Source organism: Capra hircus, chromosome 3 (genome assembly GCF_001704415.2).
Source record: "Capra hircus breed San Clemente chromosome 3, ASM170441v1, whole genome shotgun sequence".
In the NCBI taxonomy this organism is placed as follows: domain Eukaryota; kingdom Metazoa; phylum Chordata; class Mammalia; order Artiodactyla; family Bovidae; genus Capra; species Capra hircus.
The window spans coordinates 28,431,642-28,451,816 of record NC_030810.1 but is presented as its reverse complement, the minus strand read 5'-3'; the positions used below and the strand labels follow the sequence as shown (position 1 = coordinate 28,451,816).

Sequence of the window (20,175 nt, the reverse complement as noted above, 5' to 3'; positions counted from 1 at the left end):
GCTCGATCGCTCTACAATTAACCTTTGGTGAGCAGATATCATGTCCCTGATTTTGGGCTGCCCTGAGGACTCAGAGACCAGAATCATTCCTGATTCTTCCCTGCAAGTCACTCACAAGCCCGCAAAGATGGGCAAATAACAGCAACTGCTGCGATTTAGGCAAATACAGGGCACTATGAGAGCAAAAGAAGTCCTCAGAGGCGAAGGAGGGCGTTCCCTAGGAGGAACAAAGCGTACCCACATCTGAGGGATGTCTAGGTCTTAACCAAGCAAACACTGGGAGCAGGGGCAAAATGTTTCTCACCAGATCACTCAGTGCAACTTCATCGCTTACTGGGCTCCTGTGGTAGTCAAGGCATTGATCAGATGCTGTGCGGGGGACACAGGGGTAACCCAGGGGTAACACCTCTCACTGCCCAGAGACCATAAGGCAGACCGTTGCAGGAGTGAAGAAACAAATTACACACACACGGCGGTGTCTCTGTGAACAGACATCCTCCTGACCCAGATCATGGGCATTCAACCACTCAAAAAGTAATTGACTTGCATCTCCCTTCCTGGTTAATTAGACTTTTAAAATAAGTAAATAAATAATTTTTTTAAAGAATGGCCAAGAATGGGAGGATTGATGGTATTTTTTCCTTTTTACAATTGTCTTTCCTTAAGCTGTTCCATATTTCAATAAGAAAAGAGATATAACCAAATATAAAGTAAACCCCACTCTAGCTAATTCTCTGCTTCCCCTACCCCTGACCCGGGAGCGAGGTGAGCCAAAGCAGACCCTCTCAGTATCCCCATCGCTCCGCCCCGGGCCACCTGCCTCTTTAAGAACCCGATCTTCTCCCTTAGGTGTGTGGCGCAGGGAGCGAGCTGTGGATGGTGCTGCTTGTTGAGGTCTCGGGAAGTGATGTCTCCGGGAGCTGCTGTTTCTTTAAGGGGGCGGAGCTCTGCCCGGAGGAGGTGGAGAAGGTTTGCCCCCCGGATCTCCGGTTTCCGGCAACTCGGTGGGACCAGAACTAGCGCGGGGAATCTGCGGCCCCAGGCTTACCGAGACAGGTTGGACTCCTAGCGCCCTCGAGGTGAGGCAGCGGGGTCTGCGGGGCCGGCCAGGGACTGAAAGACCCCGGGATCTATCCACCTGGGTCGCTGCGGCCCAGCTCCTCCTCCTAAAACACTACCCGTGCGTCTTGGGCAGCTCTTTCCCAGACCATCCTGGGCTCAGGGGTCCCCAGGCTGCAGGGTTCCCATTACTCCAACGCCTACTAATTGCTTCGCTGTGCACTAAGCGCCTCACACTCACTTGTCTCAGTTAATGGCACCCAACATCGTGTGAGTAGGTACAATTATAAATCCATTTTACTGATGAGGAAACAGGTGCTGAAGAGCCCATAGTCAAAATAGCCAGAAGCAGCAGAGTCAGGACTCAAACCCAAGTCTGTCCAACCCCAGAGTCTGTGCCCTTAACCACGGGCTAGACTTACGGCCTTTGCTCTTCACTGCCCTCATAGCCATCTCTATCAAATCCCTGTCTCCCCTTATTCGTCCTTCCGTCTCCAGGCTGCACTCGGCCCTTAAACACCCACGTTATAAGTGAGATTGGATGGAACCAATGGACCCCTGTTCGCCAACCCCCTTAGTTTCTTTATAACATTTTTGATAGTATCTGATGCTAAATGGTTATCTTTGTATAAACCTATCAAATCCCACTAAAAAAGGACACAAGGGAAAGCAACACCATTTCTAACCCTAAAATAAGATGTTTGCAGATATTGTATTATGGTATCCTATGAAGTGTATTTATTTTTTCCTTTTAGACCTCTGCAGATTATCTTCCTAATAATTGGGAGACGACCCACTGACTGAATGGCAACGGTAGATGACTTGCAGTTTGAAGGTACATCATTTGAGTGTCCACCTTTTATGATTAGCGTTTCTGTAGTAAAAGCAATGGATTTCGGTTGGTATACTGGCACATATATTAAAGAAGATTATTTCACACATCTTCATAAAAGAATATTTGCCACAACAGGTTATTCCATTTGTCCGTATTAGCTGTTCTTTTTTTTGCCAAATAGCCCTCTAGGTTGGTAATATTGTAAATTTAGTGCAGATTATAGAAATTGTTTATAGAGTTCCTGCTTTAGTTAAACACGCATTTATTGAACACCTATTTGTGCTTAGAACTCTAGTAGGTACAGAAGATCAAAAGTTAGAGGGGATTTTTTTTTTACACTGCTGAGTAGATGAACGTATAAAAGATTATTATGATGAAACATAATCAGGTCATTCCTTCATTAAATCAATAAGTCTTTCATGAGTGTGACCATTGTTCTCACTATCAGGGTAGAAGAGTGAATAGTCAGTGTCTTCCTTTATAAAGCCCTCAGTCTAGTGAGGGAGACATTTCTTTTGTTAAATGATCTTTTAAATACATATCTACAAACTATTAGCCCTCGTAGCTCAGTTGGTAAAGACTCTGCCTACAGTGCAGGAGACCCTGTTTCGATTCCTGAGTTGGGGAGATCCCCTGGAGAGGGAAATGGCAACCCACTCCAGTACTCTTGCCTGGAAAATCCCATGGACAGAGGAGCCTGGTAGGCTACAGTCCATGGAGTTGCAAGGGTCAGACACGACTTAACAACTAAACCACCAAGCTATTAAAGTAATGAAAGAAAAGTTCATAACTCAGCCCAGAGCCTGACATAAGCTAGGGATTGATGAATGCTCATTTTGTCTTGTAATAACTTGCGCACGTGCGTGTGTGCGTGCGTGCGTGTGTGTGTGTGCACTCAGTTGTGTCCAACACTGTGACCCCATGGACTATAGCCCTCCAGGCTCCTCTGTCTATGGAATTCTCCAGGCAGGAATACTGGAGTGGGTTGCTATTCCCTTCTCCAAGGGATCTTCCTGACACAGGGATTGAACTTAAATCTACCACATTGCAGGTAGATTCTTTACCGTCTGAGCCTCCAGGGAAGTATTTCCTAAATGGCAGATACTGTTCTAAGTGCTTTACAAATAAATCCTTTTGTCCTTATGTCAACTTTATGAAGTAGTTATTTTACTCTCCCTATTTTACCAACGGGGAAATTAAGGTACAGAAAAATTAGGTCATTTGCCTAAAGGTTATAGTAAGTGGTAAGGAAGAGTTTGAACCCAGGCATCACAACCTATGCTATTCCTACCTAAGGAAAACAAAAAACGTTTGAAGCAAAATCCACTTTATCAGCCAATACTGTCAACACCGCCTTCAAAATACATCTAGCACCTGACCACTGCCTACCACCTCTACCACTCTCCTACCATAATCAAGGTCACCGTCAGCTCATGTCTGGATTATAGCCCTTTCCTTCCTTCAGATCTTCCCGCATCTTCCCTTACCTTTCTGCTGTCTTTCTTTTGCATCCAGAGTAGTCCTTTAAAACCAAGCCAGATCATGCCATTCCTCCAAAGCCTTTCAGTGGCTCCATCTCACTGGGATTGGAAGGTGGAGCCCTTTCTGCGCTTAGGAGGCCCTCACGATCCAGGCCTCCTCTGCCTCCGATTTCATTTTGTACTACTCTGGCCCTTTCTTTCTGCCTCCCCACATGGGCCTCGTCACTGTCCCTCCTAGACACCAGGTACACTTAGGGCTTTCGTGCCATCTTCCTGCTTAGGACACTCTTACCGCAGATAACCATATGACTCGTTCCCTTGCTCGGCTCAAATCTCACTTCATTCCAGAGGCCTTCCTTGATCATCCTATCTGGGAGTACAGGGCATGAAAGTTCAAGTCTAAAGAACAGCCTGTGCAGAGTACTTGAGAAGAGTGGGAGTGTGTTTCATCTTTTTCCCCAAGGAATTAAAGGAAGGCCAGTGTACCAGAGCACAGATGGTGGGGGAGGCTGTCGTAAGGTCAGATTTGAGGGGAGGCAGAAGCTGAGTCACACAGGACTTAATTGCTGTTTGGAAGAGAACATAGGATGCTGTGGGGGTCATGGAAAGCTTCTCCGAGGAGGAATGGTGTTAAATGAAAAAGTGGAGGTCAGGGTCCTACAGATGGGAGAAGTGTCAGGAAAGGAGCAGAGGCAAAACACAGCAGAAAATGTAGAAGCAGGTGGTGTTGGTGGCAGAAATAAGCACACCCGTCTTGCTCTCAAGGGGCTGAGATGGACAAGAATGACTCCTTCAGAGCGGAATGTGTGAACAGTCATGGGCGAGGCACACACATCCTGCATTCAAATCGAGCTAGGCCGTCTGCTGTTCTTCACACACGGGACACGCTTTTCATCTTCTGGGTCTTGCTCATCCTATATCCCTTGGCATCAGATGCTGTCCCCACCCTTCTCATAGGGCAGCTTGAGGAGTTATCTCTCCACCTTGAACCTCTTTGGACTTGGTACCTCTAAAGTGACAGTCTCCGTTCCTCCTTCTGGCATGTCCTTCCTCTGGTAAACTACTGCTTTTTAAATGTGAGACTTAAATATATCTTCCTTGGTCTGATTCTCTCAGGCAAAGTTATAACCATTTTTTAAAATGTCAGTGCCCTGCCCAGTCAATAAATGATAGCTATGAAAATATTTATTGTTACCTCATATCATCCTCAACATTTCTGTGAGATAAGTATTATCTACATTTTATAGTTGAAGAAACCAAGACTCCCAGATATGGCGTAATTTGCCCAAGGTCATGGAGTGCTAGTTTATCTTAAACAAAGGACCGTCTCACTTCAGAGCCTCATGCTGCCAAAACCCTGGAGATGGAAACTTGAGTAATTGTTATATATCAGCCATCTCATTAATGTCAGTCACTTTATTTCTCTCCACAGACTATTTGCATAGCTGAAAGCCAATAAGATTGGGCTCAGTTATGCAAGCGCCCCATCCCACTGCCATGCTTCCAGGGTTAGAGTGGTGCCCTGTTGATACCCTTCCTATTGTTGTTGTTGCTGTTTAGTAGCTAAGGTTTATCTGACTCTCTTGCAACCCCATGGACTGTAGCCTGCCAGTCTCCTTTGTCCAAGGGATTTCTCAGGCAAGAATACTGGGGTGGGTTGTCATTTCCTTCTCCAGGGGTTTTCCCGACTTTTCCCTAGACCTGTCAAACTCCACAGCTACCCTGAATTTTATCTGAGTGGCTAAATAAAGTTTGTTAGGATGCCTGGAGATAGGAAGTCATGAGCATTGCTGGTGGACATGAATGGGCAAGGTTCTTTTGGAGAGCGGTTTACCAGTATGGCTCAAGAGCCTTAAAAGTGATTTGTACCCTTTGACCTAGTGATCACGCTGATAATGTTCATTTTTGTTGTTCAGTCACTCAGTCATGTCCGACTCTTTGTGACCCCATGGATTGCAGCACGCCAGGCTTTCCTGTCCATCATCTCCCAGAGCTTGCTCAAACTCATGTCCGTTGAGTCGGTGATGCCATCCAGCCATCTCATCCTCTGTCGTCCCCTTCTCCTCCTGTCTCCTCCTTCAGTCTTTCCCAGCATCAGGGTCTTTTCTAATGAGTCAGGCCTTCGCATCAGGTGGCCAGAGTATTGGAGCTTCAGGTTTAGCCTTCTAATGAATATACAGGATTGATTTCCTTTAGGAATGACTGGTTTGATCTCCTTGCAGTCCATGGGACTCTCAAGAGTCTTCTCCAGGACCACAGTTCAAAAGCATCAAATCTGCAGCTTTCAACCTTCTTTATGGTCCAACTCTCAGATCTATACATGACTACTGGAAAAACCATAGCTTTGATTATAAGGACGTTTGTTGGCAGAGTAATGTCCCTGCTTTTTAATATGCTGTCTAGGTTTGTCATAGCTTTTCTTCCAAGGAGCAAGTGTCTTTTAATTTTGTGGCTGCAGTCACCATCTGCAGTGATTTTTGGAGCCCAGGAAAATAAAGTCTGTCACTGTTTCCTTTGTTTCCCCACCTATTTGCCATATGATGCGACCGGATGCCATGATCTTAGTTTTTTGAATGTTGAGTTTTAAGCCAGCTTTTTCACTCTCCTTTTTCACCTTCATCAAGTGGCTCTTTAATTCCTCTTCACTTTCTGCCATAAGGGTGGTGTCATCAGCATATCTGAGATTATTGATATTTCTTCTGCAAATCTTGATTCTAGCTTGTGTTTCATCCAGCCCAGCATTTCTTGTATGTACTCTGCATGTAAGTTAAATAAGCAGGGTGACAATATACAGCCTTGGTGTACTCCTTTCCCAATTTGGCACCAGTCTCTTGGTCCATGTCTGATTCTAACTGTTGCTTCTTGACCTGGATACAGGTTGCAAAGGAGGCAGCAGAGGCAGGTAAGGTGGTCTGGTATTCCCATCTCTTTAAGATAGTGTTCATACTAAGGCAATAAGCCCTAAAACTGTCTCTGTACAGATACTCTTAACAGTGTTATTTGTTCTAATAAAAGTGGGAAGCAACCTAAACATCCAGTGGTAGTGGAATAGTTGTATTAACTTGTGGTGTCTCTCTCCTAATCTTCCTACCTCCAGCTCAATGACTACTATGTAGACACATAAATGTTCATTGTAAACACTGATATAACATGAAAAAGTCATTTTTGTATAATCCCCAGTAGACGGAGCGGCATACAAAATTGTTGACATAGTATGCTATCACATCCTAAGTCAGTGTTTGGCAGTTGTAGGCATATAGTAAATATTTGTTGAATGAGTGATCATCACTGGTATGAATCTACTGTACAGAGAAAAGGAAATATACCAAAAGTTAATAGTGTTAGTTTTATATGGGTGGGACTAAGAGTGATTTTGGGGAGCTTCCTGGGTGGCTCAGCGGTGAAAAAAAATCTGGCTGCAATGCAGAAGACACGGAAGTCGCCAGGATTTTGATCCCTGGGTCAGGAAGATCCCTTGGAGGAAGGCATGGCAACCCACTCCAGTATTCTTGCCTTGGAGAGCCCCGTGGACAGAGGAGCCTGGCAGGCCACAGTCCATAGCGTCACACAGAGGCAGGCACAACCGAAGCAACTAAGCACCACGCACGCACGCAGGAGTGATTTTTATTCTATCGTTTCCACTTTCATCTTTGTCTCCATGTTCCCTGTAGTGATCACATAGGACTTATTGGAAAACAATAACTTCCATTAAATTTTTTTTTTGAACTTGAATCAAAGAAGAGAGAGTTAGGTTGGTTACTTGCTATGGGCTAGGCACTCTGCTGAGGACTTTACTTATGGTAATACTCCTAACTTTCCCCCAGTTCCTTAAATATTATTCTCCCTATGGAAGAGATGGGAACACTGAAGCTTATCGAGGTTAAGTTGCTTACTCAGGCGTGAATACTTAGTAATTTAACCAGGACTACAGTTCAGGTCTGACTTCAGATTCTGTTGTCTTTATGATCATTTTTCTGTGTCAGTTTGTTTTCTATGAGATGTTTTTTAGAGCCTTTTGCCATTTGTCTCAAATAGGGTCTATAGCAAAGCTGAAGTTGTAACAGCTCGACTTGAAATTAATAGTAAGATCTCTGATACCCTTGTGCTCTAATTGATTTCAGAATTTGGTGATACAACCACTTCCCTAGCAGCAAACCCAGATGCCACCACAATCAGCATCGAGGATCCTGGTGAAACCCCAAAGCATAAGCCAGGACCCCCAAGAGGCTTGGGGAGAGAAGAAGATGATGAGTTACTAGGAAACGATGACTCTGACAAAACTGAGGTTTGGACTTGTGTTTGAAATTTTTTTTTCTTTTAACTTTAAAAAACCTCATCCATGCATTTATTGCAGTTTCCTGTGTGCTAGGAACTTTTTGGCCAGCCCAGTAGTATTTCTAGTGACATTTTATAAATGGATCATGCTTTTGATTCACTAGAGGAGTACTCGATTTGTAGCAGTGTGTTCACAGGCTTATGAAATAGTGGAGTGCCGGGTGTGCTTTGTGGAACTCCATGAAATACCAAAATAAGTACCAAAGTTTATGCCAAATTAAATACCATTATATACTAGATATCACAGCAAGAGCTCAGACTTAGGAGCCTGAGTTTGAGTCCTGGTCTGGCCAGTAGTAATAGCTCTGTGGTCTTGGGTAAGATATTTTAATTTCCCTAAGCCTGGATTTCCTCATCTGAAAGTAATATATTGACTCTTCTCATCATTATAATCACAATAGCTGACATTTATTCAGTGTTTACGGAGAAGGCAGTGGCACCCCACTCCAGTACTCTTGCCTGGAAAATCCCATGGGCGGAGGAGCCTGGTAGGCTGCAGTCCATGGGGTTGCGAAGAGTCGGACATGACTGAGCGACTTCACTTTTCACTGTCATGCACTGGAGAAGGAAATGGCAGCCCACTCCAGTGTTCTTGCCTGGAGAATCCCAGGGACAGGGGAGCCTGGTTGCCTGGGCTGCCGTCTATGGGGCCACACAGAGTTGGACACGACTGAAGTGACTTAGCAGCAGCAGCAGCATTCGGTGTTTAATAGCTGCCAAACACCATTTGAAGTTCTTCACTTGGATCATCTCATGTAATCCTCAAAACAACCCGATATGCAAGGAAGTATTCTTATACTCCTTTTATACCTGATCTTAGCCAAAAGGCCAGGAAGCAATCCTGTGCTTGTTTTATAAATGAGAAGCCTGAGGCACAGGGTTTAAGCGACTTGCCCCAGGACATGCAGCTGGCAGGTGCAGAGGGAACTTTAAACTGAGGCAATCTGAGTCCTTCTGTACTAGTGTTGTTGTTTAGCTGCTAAGTCCTGTCTAACTCTTTGCGACCCCGTGGACTGTGGCCTGCCAGGCTCCTCTGTCTATGGGATTTCCCACACAAGAGTACCAGAGTGGGTTGCCCTTTCCTCCTCCAGGGGATCTTCCCAACCCAGGGATCAAATTTACATTTTCTGCAATGGCAGGTGGATTCTTTACCAACTGAGGCACTGGGGAAGCGCCAATAATTAATCTAATCCTCCCTATAACCCTATAAGGCAGATCTGTTAGCTATACTTTTTTAGATTAGGGAGACTGAGATGAGTCTAGTGATTTGATGAAGCTGCCCCCTAGTGGAGGGACCAGGATTAAAAACCTTTTGATAAAACTTCAAAACTGATGCTTATTTTATATCACGCAATGGCAAGAAGTGAAGAGGAACTAAAAAGCCTCTTGATGAAAGTGAAAAAGGCGAGTGAAAAAGTTAGCTTAAAGATCAACATTCAGAAAACGAAGATCATGGCATCCTGTCCCATCACTTCATGGGAAATAGATGGAGAAACAGTGGAAACAGTGTCAGACTTTTGGGGGGGCTCCAAAATCACTGCAGATGGTGATTGCAGCCTTGAAATTAAAGGACGCTTACTCCTTGGAAGGAAGGTTATGGCCAACCTAGATAGCATATTCAAAAGCAGAGGTATTACTTTGCCAACAAAGGTCCGTCTAGTCAAGGCTATGGTTTTTACAGTGGTCATGTATGGATGTGAGAGTTGGGCTGTGAAGAAAGCTGAGCACTGAAGAATTGATGTTTTTTGAACTGTGGTCTGGAGAAGACTCTTGGGAGTCCCTTGGACTGCAGGGAGATCCAGCCAGTCCATCCTAAAGGAGATCAGTCCTGGGTGTTCATTGGAAGGACTGATGCTGAAGCTGAAACTCCAATACTTTGGCCACCTGATGCGAAGAACTGACTTATTGGAAAAGACCCTGATGTTGGGAGGAGTTGGGGGCAGGAGAAGGGGATGACAGAAGATGGGATGGCTGGATGGCATCACTGACTCAATGGACGTGAGTCTGAGTGAACTCTGGGAGATGGTGATGGACAGGGAGGCCTGGCGTGCTGCGATTCATGGGGTCGCAGAGAGTCGGACACGACTGAGCGACTGAACTGACTGAACTGAAGAACTGGTTGTGGCTATGGTAAAAGTGATAGATGAATGTAGAAGAGTTTGGTCTTTCGTATTTCTTGAGTTTCTCTTAGATCCTCTCTCTTTCTCTGTCTGGGTGGCCAGAATAAGGAAATTCTGTGTTCATTATGTTTTATTTTACCTCTGACAGTTACTTGCTGGACAGAAGAAAAGCTCCCCCTTCTGGACATTTGAATACTATCAGACGTTCTTTGACGTAGACACTCACCAGGTCTGTAAACCACTTTCACCTTTCTTTTGATGTATGATGCAGACTTAGTTCTTCTGCTGTTAAACAGTCAAGTAATGTGACAGGCATTGCATACTGGATATGGTCTGCAAAAGTAAAGGGTTATTGGCACTTGAAAATACTAAATGAAATAATAAAAAGATAATAAATAATAAAAGCTCTAATAACTGTTTCAATTTTGCAGTAGTTAAACTTTACTAAACTTTAAGAAAAAAATCATCTGTAGGTTTACCACTATGCTGTTTTGCAGGTCTTTGACCGAATAAAGGGGTCTCTTTTGCCAATACCAGGAAAAAACTTCGTAAGGTTGTATATCCGCAGCAATCCAGATCTCTACGGTACGTGTAGCACCGTTTTAGTTCTTTTTCATGTACCGGCTAAATGCAGATGAGGGTGTGGGTTGCCTCGAAAGCTGGCGGAGCACACTGTTGGTGGGGCGTGAGCGTTTTGTTTGTCTCTTCTGAGCTTCAGTAGCAGCTCTTGCAAAGAATTTTGGAGAAAATGCAATTACATGTTTGATTAATGCCATGATGACAAGAAGAGTGTGTCCTTTGAAAGTCTTCAAATGACATTACAAACTTGGGACAAATTAAGTCACTTCATATAGAGGAGATTATTGATTTTAACTTTAGAGGATTTGGTGGTTGGGGTGAGTGTGGAGGAGGCTCTCTTATACTTACTCATTGATATGCTGAGTTCCAGCCCTGCCCCTCAGACAGGCTGGCTTCCCCTTGGGAGTTTGTAAGGGGATGAGCCTAGGGATTGGTGTCAAGGAGGGGCCTCAGACTGCTGTCTGAGGAGGGGCCAGAGGTCCATCCGGTGCTTCTGAGGGAAAGGGTTCCAACACTGGTGACTTCTGTGTTTGCGGGGAGAAAGCCAGAGACTCGGTGCTTCTGTGTGCAGATGCTCTGTGCTAGACTTGGTGTATGTGGGCACAGCTAGTTCTTTCAACGACCTCTGAGGCAGGTGTTATTATCCCCATTTTTCTCATGAAGAACCTGATGCTCAGTGGTGTTCAGTAATTTATATGTTCAACCCTAAACAGTAAGTATTAGAGCAATTATACATGTTGATTATAAGAGGAAAAGGAATTCATGAGAATCTGTTGTGTACCAATCAGTACATACAGTCTTTAATCCTTTCAAGAGGGCAGTGTATTAAGTGCTATTATCTCTGTTTTCCATGTGAGAAAACTAAGATTAGAAGTTGTCAAACTAAGAACTCCCAATAGCAACATAATGGATGAACTGGGAGGGTATTATACTTCAGTTCAATAAGTCAGACAGAAAAAGACATCCTGTATGATTTCACTTATATGTGGAATATAAGAACTAAAACTGGTGAATCTAACAGAAAAGAAACAAACTCACAGATATAGAGAACGAACTAGTAGTTACCAGTGGGGAGAGGGAAGGGAGGAGGGGCAGGATAGGAGTAGAGGGTTGTCAGTCAGTCAGTTCAGTCGCTCAGTCGTGTCCGACTCTCTGCGATCCCATGAATCGCAGCACGCCAGGCCTCCCTGTCCATCACCATCTCCCGGAGTTCATTCAGACTCACGTCCATCGAGTCCGTGATGCCATCCATCCTCTCATCCTCTGTCGTCCCCTTCTCCTCCTGCCCCCAATCCCTCCCAGCATCAGAGTCTTTTCCAATGAGTCAACTCTTCGCATGAGGTGGCCAAAGTACTGGAGTTTCAGCTTCAGCATCATTCCTTCCAAAGAAATCCCAGGGCTGATCTCCTTCAGAATGGACTGGTTGGATCTCCATGCAGTCCAAGGGACTCTCAGGAGTCTTCTCCAACACCACAGTTCAAAAAGCATCAATTCTTCGGCACTCAGCCTTCTTCACAGTCCAACTCTCACATCCGTACATGACTACTGGAAAAACCATAGCCTTGACTAGACGGACCTTAGTCGGCAAAGTAATGTCTCTGCCTTTGAATATACTATCTAGGTTGGCCATAACTTTCCTTCCAAGGAGTAAGCGTCTTTTAATTTCATGGCTGCAATCATCATCTGCAGTGATTTTGGAGCCCAAAAAAAATAAAATCTGACACTGTTTCCACTGTTTCCCCATCTATTTGCCATGAAGTGATGGGACCAGGTGCCATGATCTTTGTTTTCTGAATGTTGAGCTTTAAGCCAACTTTTTCACTCTCCACTTTCACTTTGATCAAGAGGCTTTTTAGTTCCTCTTCACTCTCTGCCATAAGGGTGGTGTTATCTGCATATCTGAGGTTATTGATATTTCTCCTGGCAATCTTGATTCCAGCTTGTGTTTCTTCAGGTCCAGCGTTTCTCATGATGTAGAGGGTTAAGAGGTACAAACTGCTTATGTATAAAATAAAAAAGCTATAAAGATGCAGCACAGGGAATATAGCTAATATTTTATAATAACTAAAAATGGAATATAATGTTTAAAAATTATGATGCACTATGTACACTTGAAACTTATGTAATATTGTATATAAACCAACTATTTATTATAAATAGTTAAAGTAAAACTGGCACCTAGTTTGGGCTTCCTAAGTGGTGCCAATGCAGGAGACGTAAGAGATGTGGGTTTGATCCCTGGGTGGGGAAGATCCCCTGGAGGAGGTCTTGGTAACCCACTCCAGTATTCTTGCCTGGAGAATTCCATGGACAGAAGAGCCTGATGGGCTAGAGTCCATGAGGTCTCAAGGAGTCGGACGGAACTGAAGCGACAATATACACTCACAGCACCTGGTTTAGTGTTAATATAAAGCTCCTACTTACTCTATTAAACTGGTGTTTTTAAGCTCCAGAAACTTTTCATCAAATGTTATGGATGTTATCCAATGTTTAGAATCAGTTAAAGTGGAACTTGGACTGCACAGAGATCCAACCAGTCCATTCTAAAGGAGATCAGCCCTGGGATTTCTTTGGAAGAAATGATGCTGAAGCTGAAATTCCAGTACTTTGGCCACCTCATGTGAAGAGTTGGCTCATTGGAAAAGACTCTGATGCTGGGAGGGATTGGGGGCAGGAGGAGAAGGGGACGACCGAGGATGAGATGGGTGGATGGCATCACAGACTCGATGGAGGTGAGTCTGAATGAACTCCGGGAGATGGTGATGGACAGGGAGGCCTGGCGTGCTGCGATTCATGGGGTCGCAAAGAGTCAGACACGACTGAGCGACTGAACTGAACTGAACTGAAAGTGGAACTGCTCTAATGGATGCTGAGGAAAGTCTCCTTTCCACTCATCTTTGATCCTGAAACATTCTTCTTTGCACAGCACTATCAGCCTCATAAATTCATGTTGTTCTAGTCGCTAAGTCTTGTCTGATACCTTGAGACCCTACAGACTGTAGCTCAACAGGCTCTTCTCTCCACAGGATTCTCCAGGCAAGAATACTGGAATGGGTTGTCATTTCCTCCTCCCGGGCATCTTCTGGACCCAGGAATCTAACCCGCATCTCCTGCATTGTCAGGCAGGTTCTTTACCACCTGAGCCACTGGGGAAGCCCTCATGAGCTCACAGACATGCTTAAAAAAAGAAAGTACAGGATTTCTCTGGCAGTCCAGTAGTTAGAACTCTGCACTCCCAATGCAGGCAACACAGGTTTGATCCCTGATCAGGGAAGACCCCACATGCCACATAGTGCAACCAAAAAAAAAAAAGTACAACTAGAAAAAAGAAAGTTTTTTAGAAGAGAGGGCTGACCTTCTCTTGGGGTGGATTGGAGGAAGGTGGTTAGGAGCAAGATAACAGAAGAGCCAGTCTGCAGGATCTGAGGGAAAGATGAATGAATTTGACTACATTTACACCAAAATTTAAAATTTCTATACCACAAAATAAACCATAAACAAGGAAAAATAAATAAACCACCGACCAAAGATAATATTTCAGAGCACATAACCCACAAAAGATAAAATCAAGAATACATGTAGAGTGCCTACTGGTTATAAGAGTAAAACCAATTATAAATTCTAGCAAAAAATAAGCAATTCACAGAAAAGGAAACCCGAATGGCCAATAAATACATGAAAAAAATGCTTAGCTACACCTGTAATAAGGCTTCCCAGGGGGCACTAGTGGTAAAGAACCTGCCTTCCAATGCAGGACACCTACAAGATGTAGATTCGATCCCTGGGTTGTGAAGGTCTCCTGCAGGAGGGCATGGCAACTCAAGTATTGCCTGGAGAATCCCATGGATGGAGGAGCCTGGCGGGCGACAGTCCATAGGGTCGCAAAGAGTCAAACACCACTGAGGTGACTTAGCACATGCCTGTAATCAGGGAAATAAAAACTAAAACAGGATATCATTTATGTGCATCAATTTAGCCATCATACAACTTGGCTTGTCTTCGTTTATTCATTCAGTTAACAAATATGAAGCACGCACTATTCTAGGCGCTGGAGGTACAGCAGTAATAAAAACAGACAAAAGTCCCTGCTCAGAGGCAGTTTATAATCTAAGTTTAACAATAGACAAAGAAAATAGGTAAAATACACAGTATGCTAGTGATAAATGCTAAGGTAAAAGTTTAAAAGCAGAGAAGAGAGACCGTAAATGTTTATGTAGGTGGGTGGATTTGAATCTTTTAAAAAATGTAAAAGGTGGATTCTGAGTAAACACCTGAAGGAATTGGGAGCAATGCAAGTAAGTATCTCAGAGAAGAGCATTTGAAAAAGAGAGTTCTGGGATCTCTCTGATGGTCCAGTGGCTGAGACTTTGTCCTCCCAATGCAGGGGCCCCACTTTGATCCCTGTGCAGTGAATTAGATCCCGCATCCGTAACTATGACCCAGCACAGCCAAGTAAATAAATGGAAGAGAGAGCTCAGCATGTACGAAGGCCTTGAGGCAGGAACTTGCCTCATGTGCTCAAAGGACAGTGAAGACACTAGTGTGAATGGGCTGGAGCGAACAAGGGCGTCTCGTAGATGAGGTCAGAGGGCAGTGTGGAGGGATACATGTAGGGTCTTGGAAGCAAGTAAAGACTTGGGCTTTAGCTTGAATGAGATGCCACTGAAGGGTCTAAACAGAGAGGAGCGATAACTCAGCTTTTCATAAGCATTGGTATCAAATGTTGCCAAGGATATGGAGCCATGGGACCTTGTGTAAAATGTGGGTGGGTATGTAACTGGTACCACAAATTGGAGCAGTCTGAAGATGCTCCTGCCCTACAGCTTAGCAGTTCTCCTCCTAGATAAATAAGAAGACATATAGAAGGGCGTTATTCTTCATTGCCTCCTCATTGCTTGTAATTAGCAAATATTTGGCAATGACCAGAGTAAATATGGTGTGTTCATATCCAGAATTCTGTAGGTTTTAGAAATGGATTTGGTCTATAAGCATCAGCAAGGACACATCTCAGAACAGTAGTCGATGCAGCATGTTGGAGAAGGATGTGAGTAGTACCGCAGCATTAGAAAGATTTGAAAAGTAAGCACGATGAGTGCGCCAGTGTTTGTTTTATCATTCTTTGGGCTTTTCTGTCAGTTAGAAATGTTTGATAATATAAAAATGCACAGCGCAAGCTAAGTTGACGTTTCCTCCCACCCCACCCCGTAATTGGGGTAGGAATTTGGCAGGCATGAGCAAGAGAGAAGGCAGTGTGGAGCCTGGTGGCAGGCTTGGGAGGAGCAGGTGGTGTGTGTCTCTGGGGGCCACGCCTCCTGTGTGCCTGAGTGCAGCAGAGGCAGTGACTGTGCCTGTCACACATCGCTGTGTCCCCAGCACCAGGGCCCAGAGGAAAGGAGGCAGTTAGTAAATAACAGCTGACAGGGTAGCTTCTGCTTCCTGTCTACGAGTACGCTAGTATTCTGATCACTTGCGGTCGCCTGCTTCGATGGTCTCAGCCCAGCAATAACACATGGTTAGTTTTGTTCATTTGTTCAGTAAAGCTTTGGGGGATTTTTAAATTACTGTTACTGGTTGTAAGGGTGGTTTTTTTTTTTCTTTTTTGGTTGTTGTTACACTGTTTATGTGCTAGGCATGCAGAGTACTGCAGTGAACAGCATCTGATCCTTGGCTGTAACAGAGCGCCCGCAGGCTAGTGAGTCAGCAGTGCTACTTGGGAAGCTGATGTTGGTGACTCTTTGGAGCTTCCCAGTCAAGTGCTTGTTGTGAATCCTTTCCCACCTTCAGGAACCAACTTGGCCTCAAAAAGTGCTCATCCATTTCTGCCAGTCATCTCCCCCAGCGCAGTAATTTTCTTAATTTTGTGATATGTCAAGGTGCCTACGGTTATCCAAAAGAAAAGAACCCTACAGAATATTACTGAAATTGAAAAATGAAATTCTTAAAATCTATTAAAATCTCTAGATTTATAAATTGTATTTGTTCAAATAGTCCTTTTTCTAGATGGGGAGAAACAAGAATGGTCAAGAAATCAAGGGAAATGATCAAAGGGGCTTCTAAAGCATGGTGTACTCATTCACTTAGTGAAATATTTTATAATCATTAAAAAGAATAAGCTGAATTTTATGGGCTTCCCAGGTGGTGATAGTGGTAAAGAATCTGCCTCCCAATGCAGAAGACATGAGACACGTGGGTTCAATCCCTGGGTTGGGAAGATCCCCTGGAGGAGGGCATGACAACTCGCAACAGTATTCTTGCCTGGAGAATTCCGTGGACAGAGGAGCTTGGTGGGCTACAGTCGATAGGGTCGCATAGAGACGGACACAACTGAAGTGACTTATAAATAGCTATAGTAGAATCTCCAGGACATGATAAAGTGAAAATACATATGCATGTTAGCATTTCTTTAAAGCACACACACAAATATGCATTTGCTTTTGTGTGTATAGAAGTCTCTGGCAGGGTTCACCAGAAACTGGTTATGGTGGTGAGTTCTGTGGAAGAGAATGAATAGCTAGGGAGCAGAGAGGAAAGAAGGTTAATTTTCTCTATATCCCCTTTTGTGCCTTTTGAACAATGCACTATGTGTGTGTATTACTTTTTCATTAAAAAAAAGAAAAGGAAGAAAGAAAGCCTTACATATGCACTCACATACAGACACGCATGGTGATTTGTTAGATTAAATGAACTGTTTCCTAAAGCTTGCCCTGCTCTTCTATTTAGACAGCAAAGGACCTATATAATTTTAATTATTTTTTTCTCTGGCATTAACATCTGATACTTATGTAAAGGAAGTAACCTTTGCTTCCGGTATCCTCCACAGGTTTGGTAAACCTGTGAAGTTTTAACAAAATGTCCATGAATTTTTTTGGATGATCTTCCAACAAGAGCCGTATAAACAAATCAGTGTCTTCATTCACCTAATTGGGGAGGGTGTTTTGTTTTGCGCGTTTCAATCCCCACTGTCTTTGAGGCAGGTAATTACTGAGTTGTGTATTTGACTTTTTAAAAAGAAAATTCCCGCTTAACAAATACTGATTCCATCTAAACTTCATTTTCCATTGCTTCCATGAGGCTGGTTCATCATTTTCTTGTCTGAGTTTTCTGGTTTGCTTTGCAGGCCCCTTTTGGATATGCGCCACATTGGTCTTTGCCATAGCAATCAGTGGGAATCTTTCCAACTTCTTAATCCATCTGGGAGAGAAGACATACCACTATGTGCCCGAATTCCGAAAAGGTTGGTGAATAGCTTGACTTATTTGGAATGCTGTCAGTTGCTAACTGTGAGTTCTTGGACCCCTGTCTGTAGGTCCTGCAGCCCATTTTCCTGTATAAGGGTTCAAAACTAATCATCTGTCCATATAAATCCACATAGTCTTTTTATCTTTTGTTTTGTTAAAATAACCTAAAATGTCCCATTTTAACCACTTTTAAGCGTGCAATTCAGTGGCATTAAGTATATTCACAGTATTGTGAATCTGTGTACTCTTCTGGAAAACTGTAAGGCAAGGCCCCATAGCAATCAGAATGTCTCCAAAGAAAGATGTACAAAATAAGTAAAAAGCAGTGTGTAGAAGAGTCTCCACTGTAGTGTTATTTGCATTATCTAACTGTTAGCAGCAGTAGGGGCCTTGTTATTTAAGGCATGATGACTCAGCTAGCTATGTCTATAGCCATTAATTATGAAGCACCTAGAACAACGTGGAGAACTCCTAATCCAAACTTATACCAGTGCTGTTAGCAGTTTTGTTAAAGAGAAGTCTGCAGACAGTCAGGGCCGAGAAGGAAGAATGCAGAGGTGAGAGTGTCTGAGTGAAGATGGGCCTGTGGATGATGTTCTTGTTTTAAAACTTCCTTTCTAGGGACTTTCCCTGGTGGTCCAGTGGTTAGGATACTGTGCTTCCACTGCTGGGGGCCTGACTTTGATTCCTGGTTGGGAAACTAAGATCCCACAAACTGTGCGGCACAGTCAAAAAAATAAACAAAACTTCTTTTCATGTGGCAGTATTGGATAGCTAGGGGCAAAAAAACAGCTTTTAGGGACTTGCAGGTGACAGCCACCCAAGGCAGGAGTGTTTGGCTGTGCAGGAGATTGGCCTTTGCCCCATTCTCTGTCCTCTCCTTCCCTCGCTCTGTCCCTGACGACCCGCTCTCCTGTTGAGAAGCTGTGTAAGGGCATGGGCTCGGGCACCCAGCCATCGGCTTCTGCCTCCCTCTTTACTCACCAGCTTCTACCTTGTTGGGCAAATTATTTCATCTCTCTTGACCTCAGATTCCTTGTCAGTGAAATGGGAGTAAGAATATCTATATTATAGGGCTATTGTAAGAATAAAGAAGTGATGTCTCTAAAGAGGTTAAAATAGTGCCTTGTACAGAAAGGATTCAGTAAAATGAACTGTTGCCGTATGTGTATGTGCACATGCCTGCGTGTCTACGGAATACTGTTTTTGCCTGTCTGTGTGTCCATGTGGCCTTCCTGTCCTGCCCTCACTCTCTGTGCCTGTTTGCCCTTCTCTCCTCCATGTGGAGTCAGTCCCAGCTGCATTTGTCAGGTGACCTTGGTTTAAATTTAACTCAATCATTGTTATCCATGAGCTCTCAATCTGCCTTCAAGTAGTTCAGTGGTTAAGTAAAGAAAAATAGGTAAATGGATATTGCTGTAATAAATGGCTTGTGTTAATTTCTGTATCAGAGGTCTGTAGAAGTATATTGACAGAGAAGAGGAGTGAGTCACCCTGCCTGGGGGTGTGGAAGCTGGGAGGGAAGCGGGGAGGGCAGGGGGCGGGGGTCCTTGTCTCTTCTTATTCCTGTTGGACTGGGCATCCCAGTGTCAGAGTGCCTTGGGATATATATGCTAGTGAGGTGTCATTGACTCAATCAGTCAATATTTTTCCATTTTACGTAAAGAGTGTAACTGACACATCCAAGGTCAGATCCTGCTTCCCCACTTATTAATTATTTGACCCTAACCAAACCACTTAGCTCTCTGATCTTATTTCCTCATCTCTAGAGTAAAGATACAGTTTATATGAAATAATGTATTTATATATCAGTTAACAGTATAAAAAGCTTATTCTTGATTGGGCATTTATTATTTATCAGTCAGTGTTCTAAACATACCTGTTTTTACTCATTTAATTCTAATAGTCTTATAAGGTAGTGTACTGTGATTATTCCCATTTTACAGATGAGGATACTGAGGCAGGAAGGTTAAGTAACTCACCACCCATCTATTAATATCAGTGACAGAGCTGGGCTTCCGAGGTGGTTCAGTGGTAAAGAATCCACCTGCCAGGTGGGAGATCTGGGTTCAATCCCTGGGTTGGGAAGATCCCTTGAAGAAGGAAATGGCAACCCACTCCAGCATTTCTTGCCTGGGATATCCCACAGATAGATCAGCCTGGCGGGCTACAGTAGTCCATGGGGTGGCAAAGAGTCAGACACAACTTGGTGACTAAGCAGCAAGCGGCAGAGCTAGGATTAGCGTCTACGCATACAGTCTGTAGCTCTGATTGTTATACAGTGTCACCTCTCAGTAAAGCGCTCAGTGTAATGCCTGACACCCCGTGGACAGCCATCGTCATAGCAGCAGCTTCCTGCCTCTTCCTTTCCTTATTCAAGAAAAAGGCAGTAGATCAGCAAAATTACATTTGACTTAATGACAGAGTTACTTATATGAAAAAACTGCTCTGGGAGCTGGAAGATGTTTTGGACAATCACATATCTTACCCAGAGCCTGGCCATAGTTGCTAGGAGTGCTTTTGTTCTT

At 43.9% G+C, this 20,175-nt stretch overlaps 1 protein-coding gene across 1 annotated transcript in view; it reads left to right on the top strand.

Annotated features, from left to right (window-relative positions):
- YIPF1 (Yip1 domain family member 1) overlaps positions 928–20,175 on the top strand; it is a 35,878-nt gene continuing 16,630 nt past the window's right edge. The window contains exons 1-6 of the mRNA XM_005678389.3: positions 928–1,079; positions 1,815–1,894; positions 7,497–7,660; positions 9,979–10,059; positions 10,328–10,415; positions 17,527–17,643. Coding sequence (XP_005678446.1) covers positions 1,864–1,894; positions 7,497–7,660; positions 9,979–10,059; positions 10,328–10,415; positions 17,527–17,643 — 481 coding nt within the window. The 5' untranslated portion in view covers positions 928–1,079; positions 1,815–1,863. The remainder of the gene's footprint in view (positions 1,080–1,814; positions 1,895–7,496; positions 7,661–9,978; positions 10,060–10,327; positions 10,416–17,526; positions 17,644–20,175) is intronic.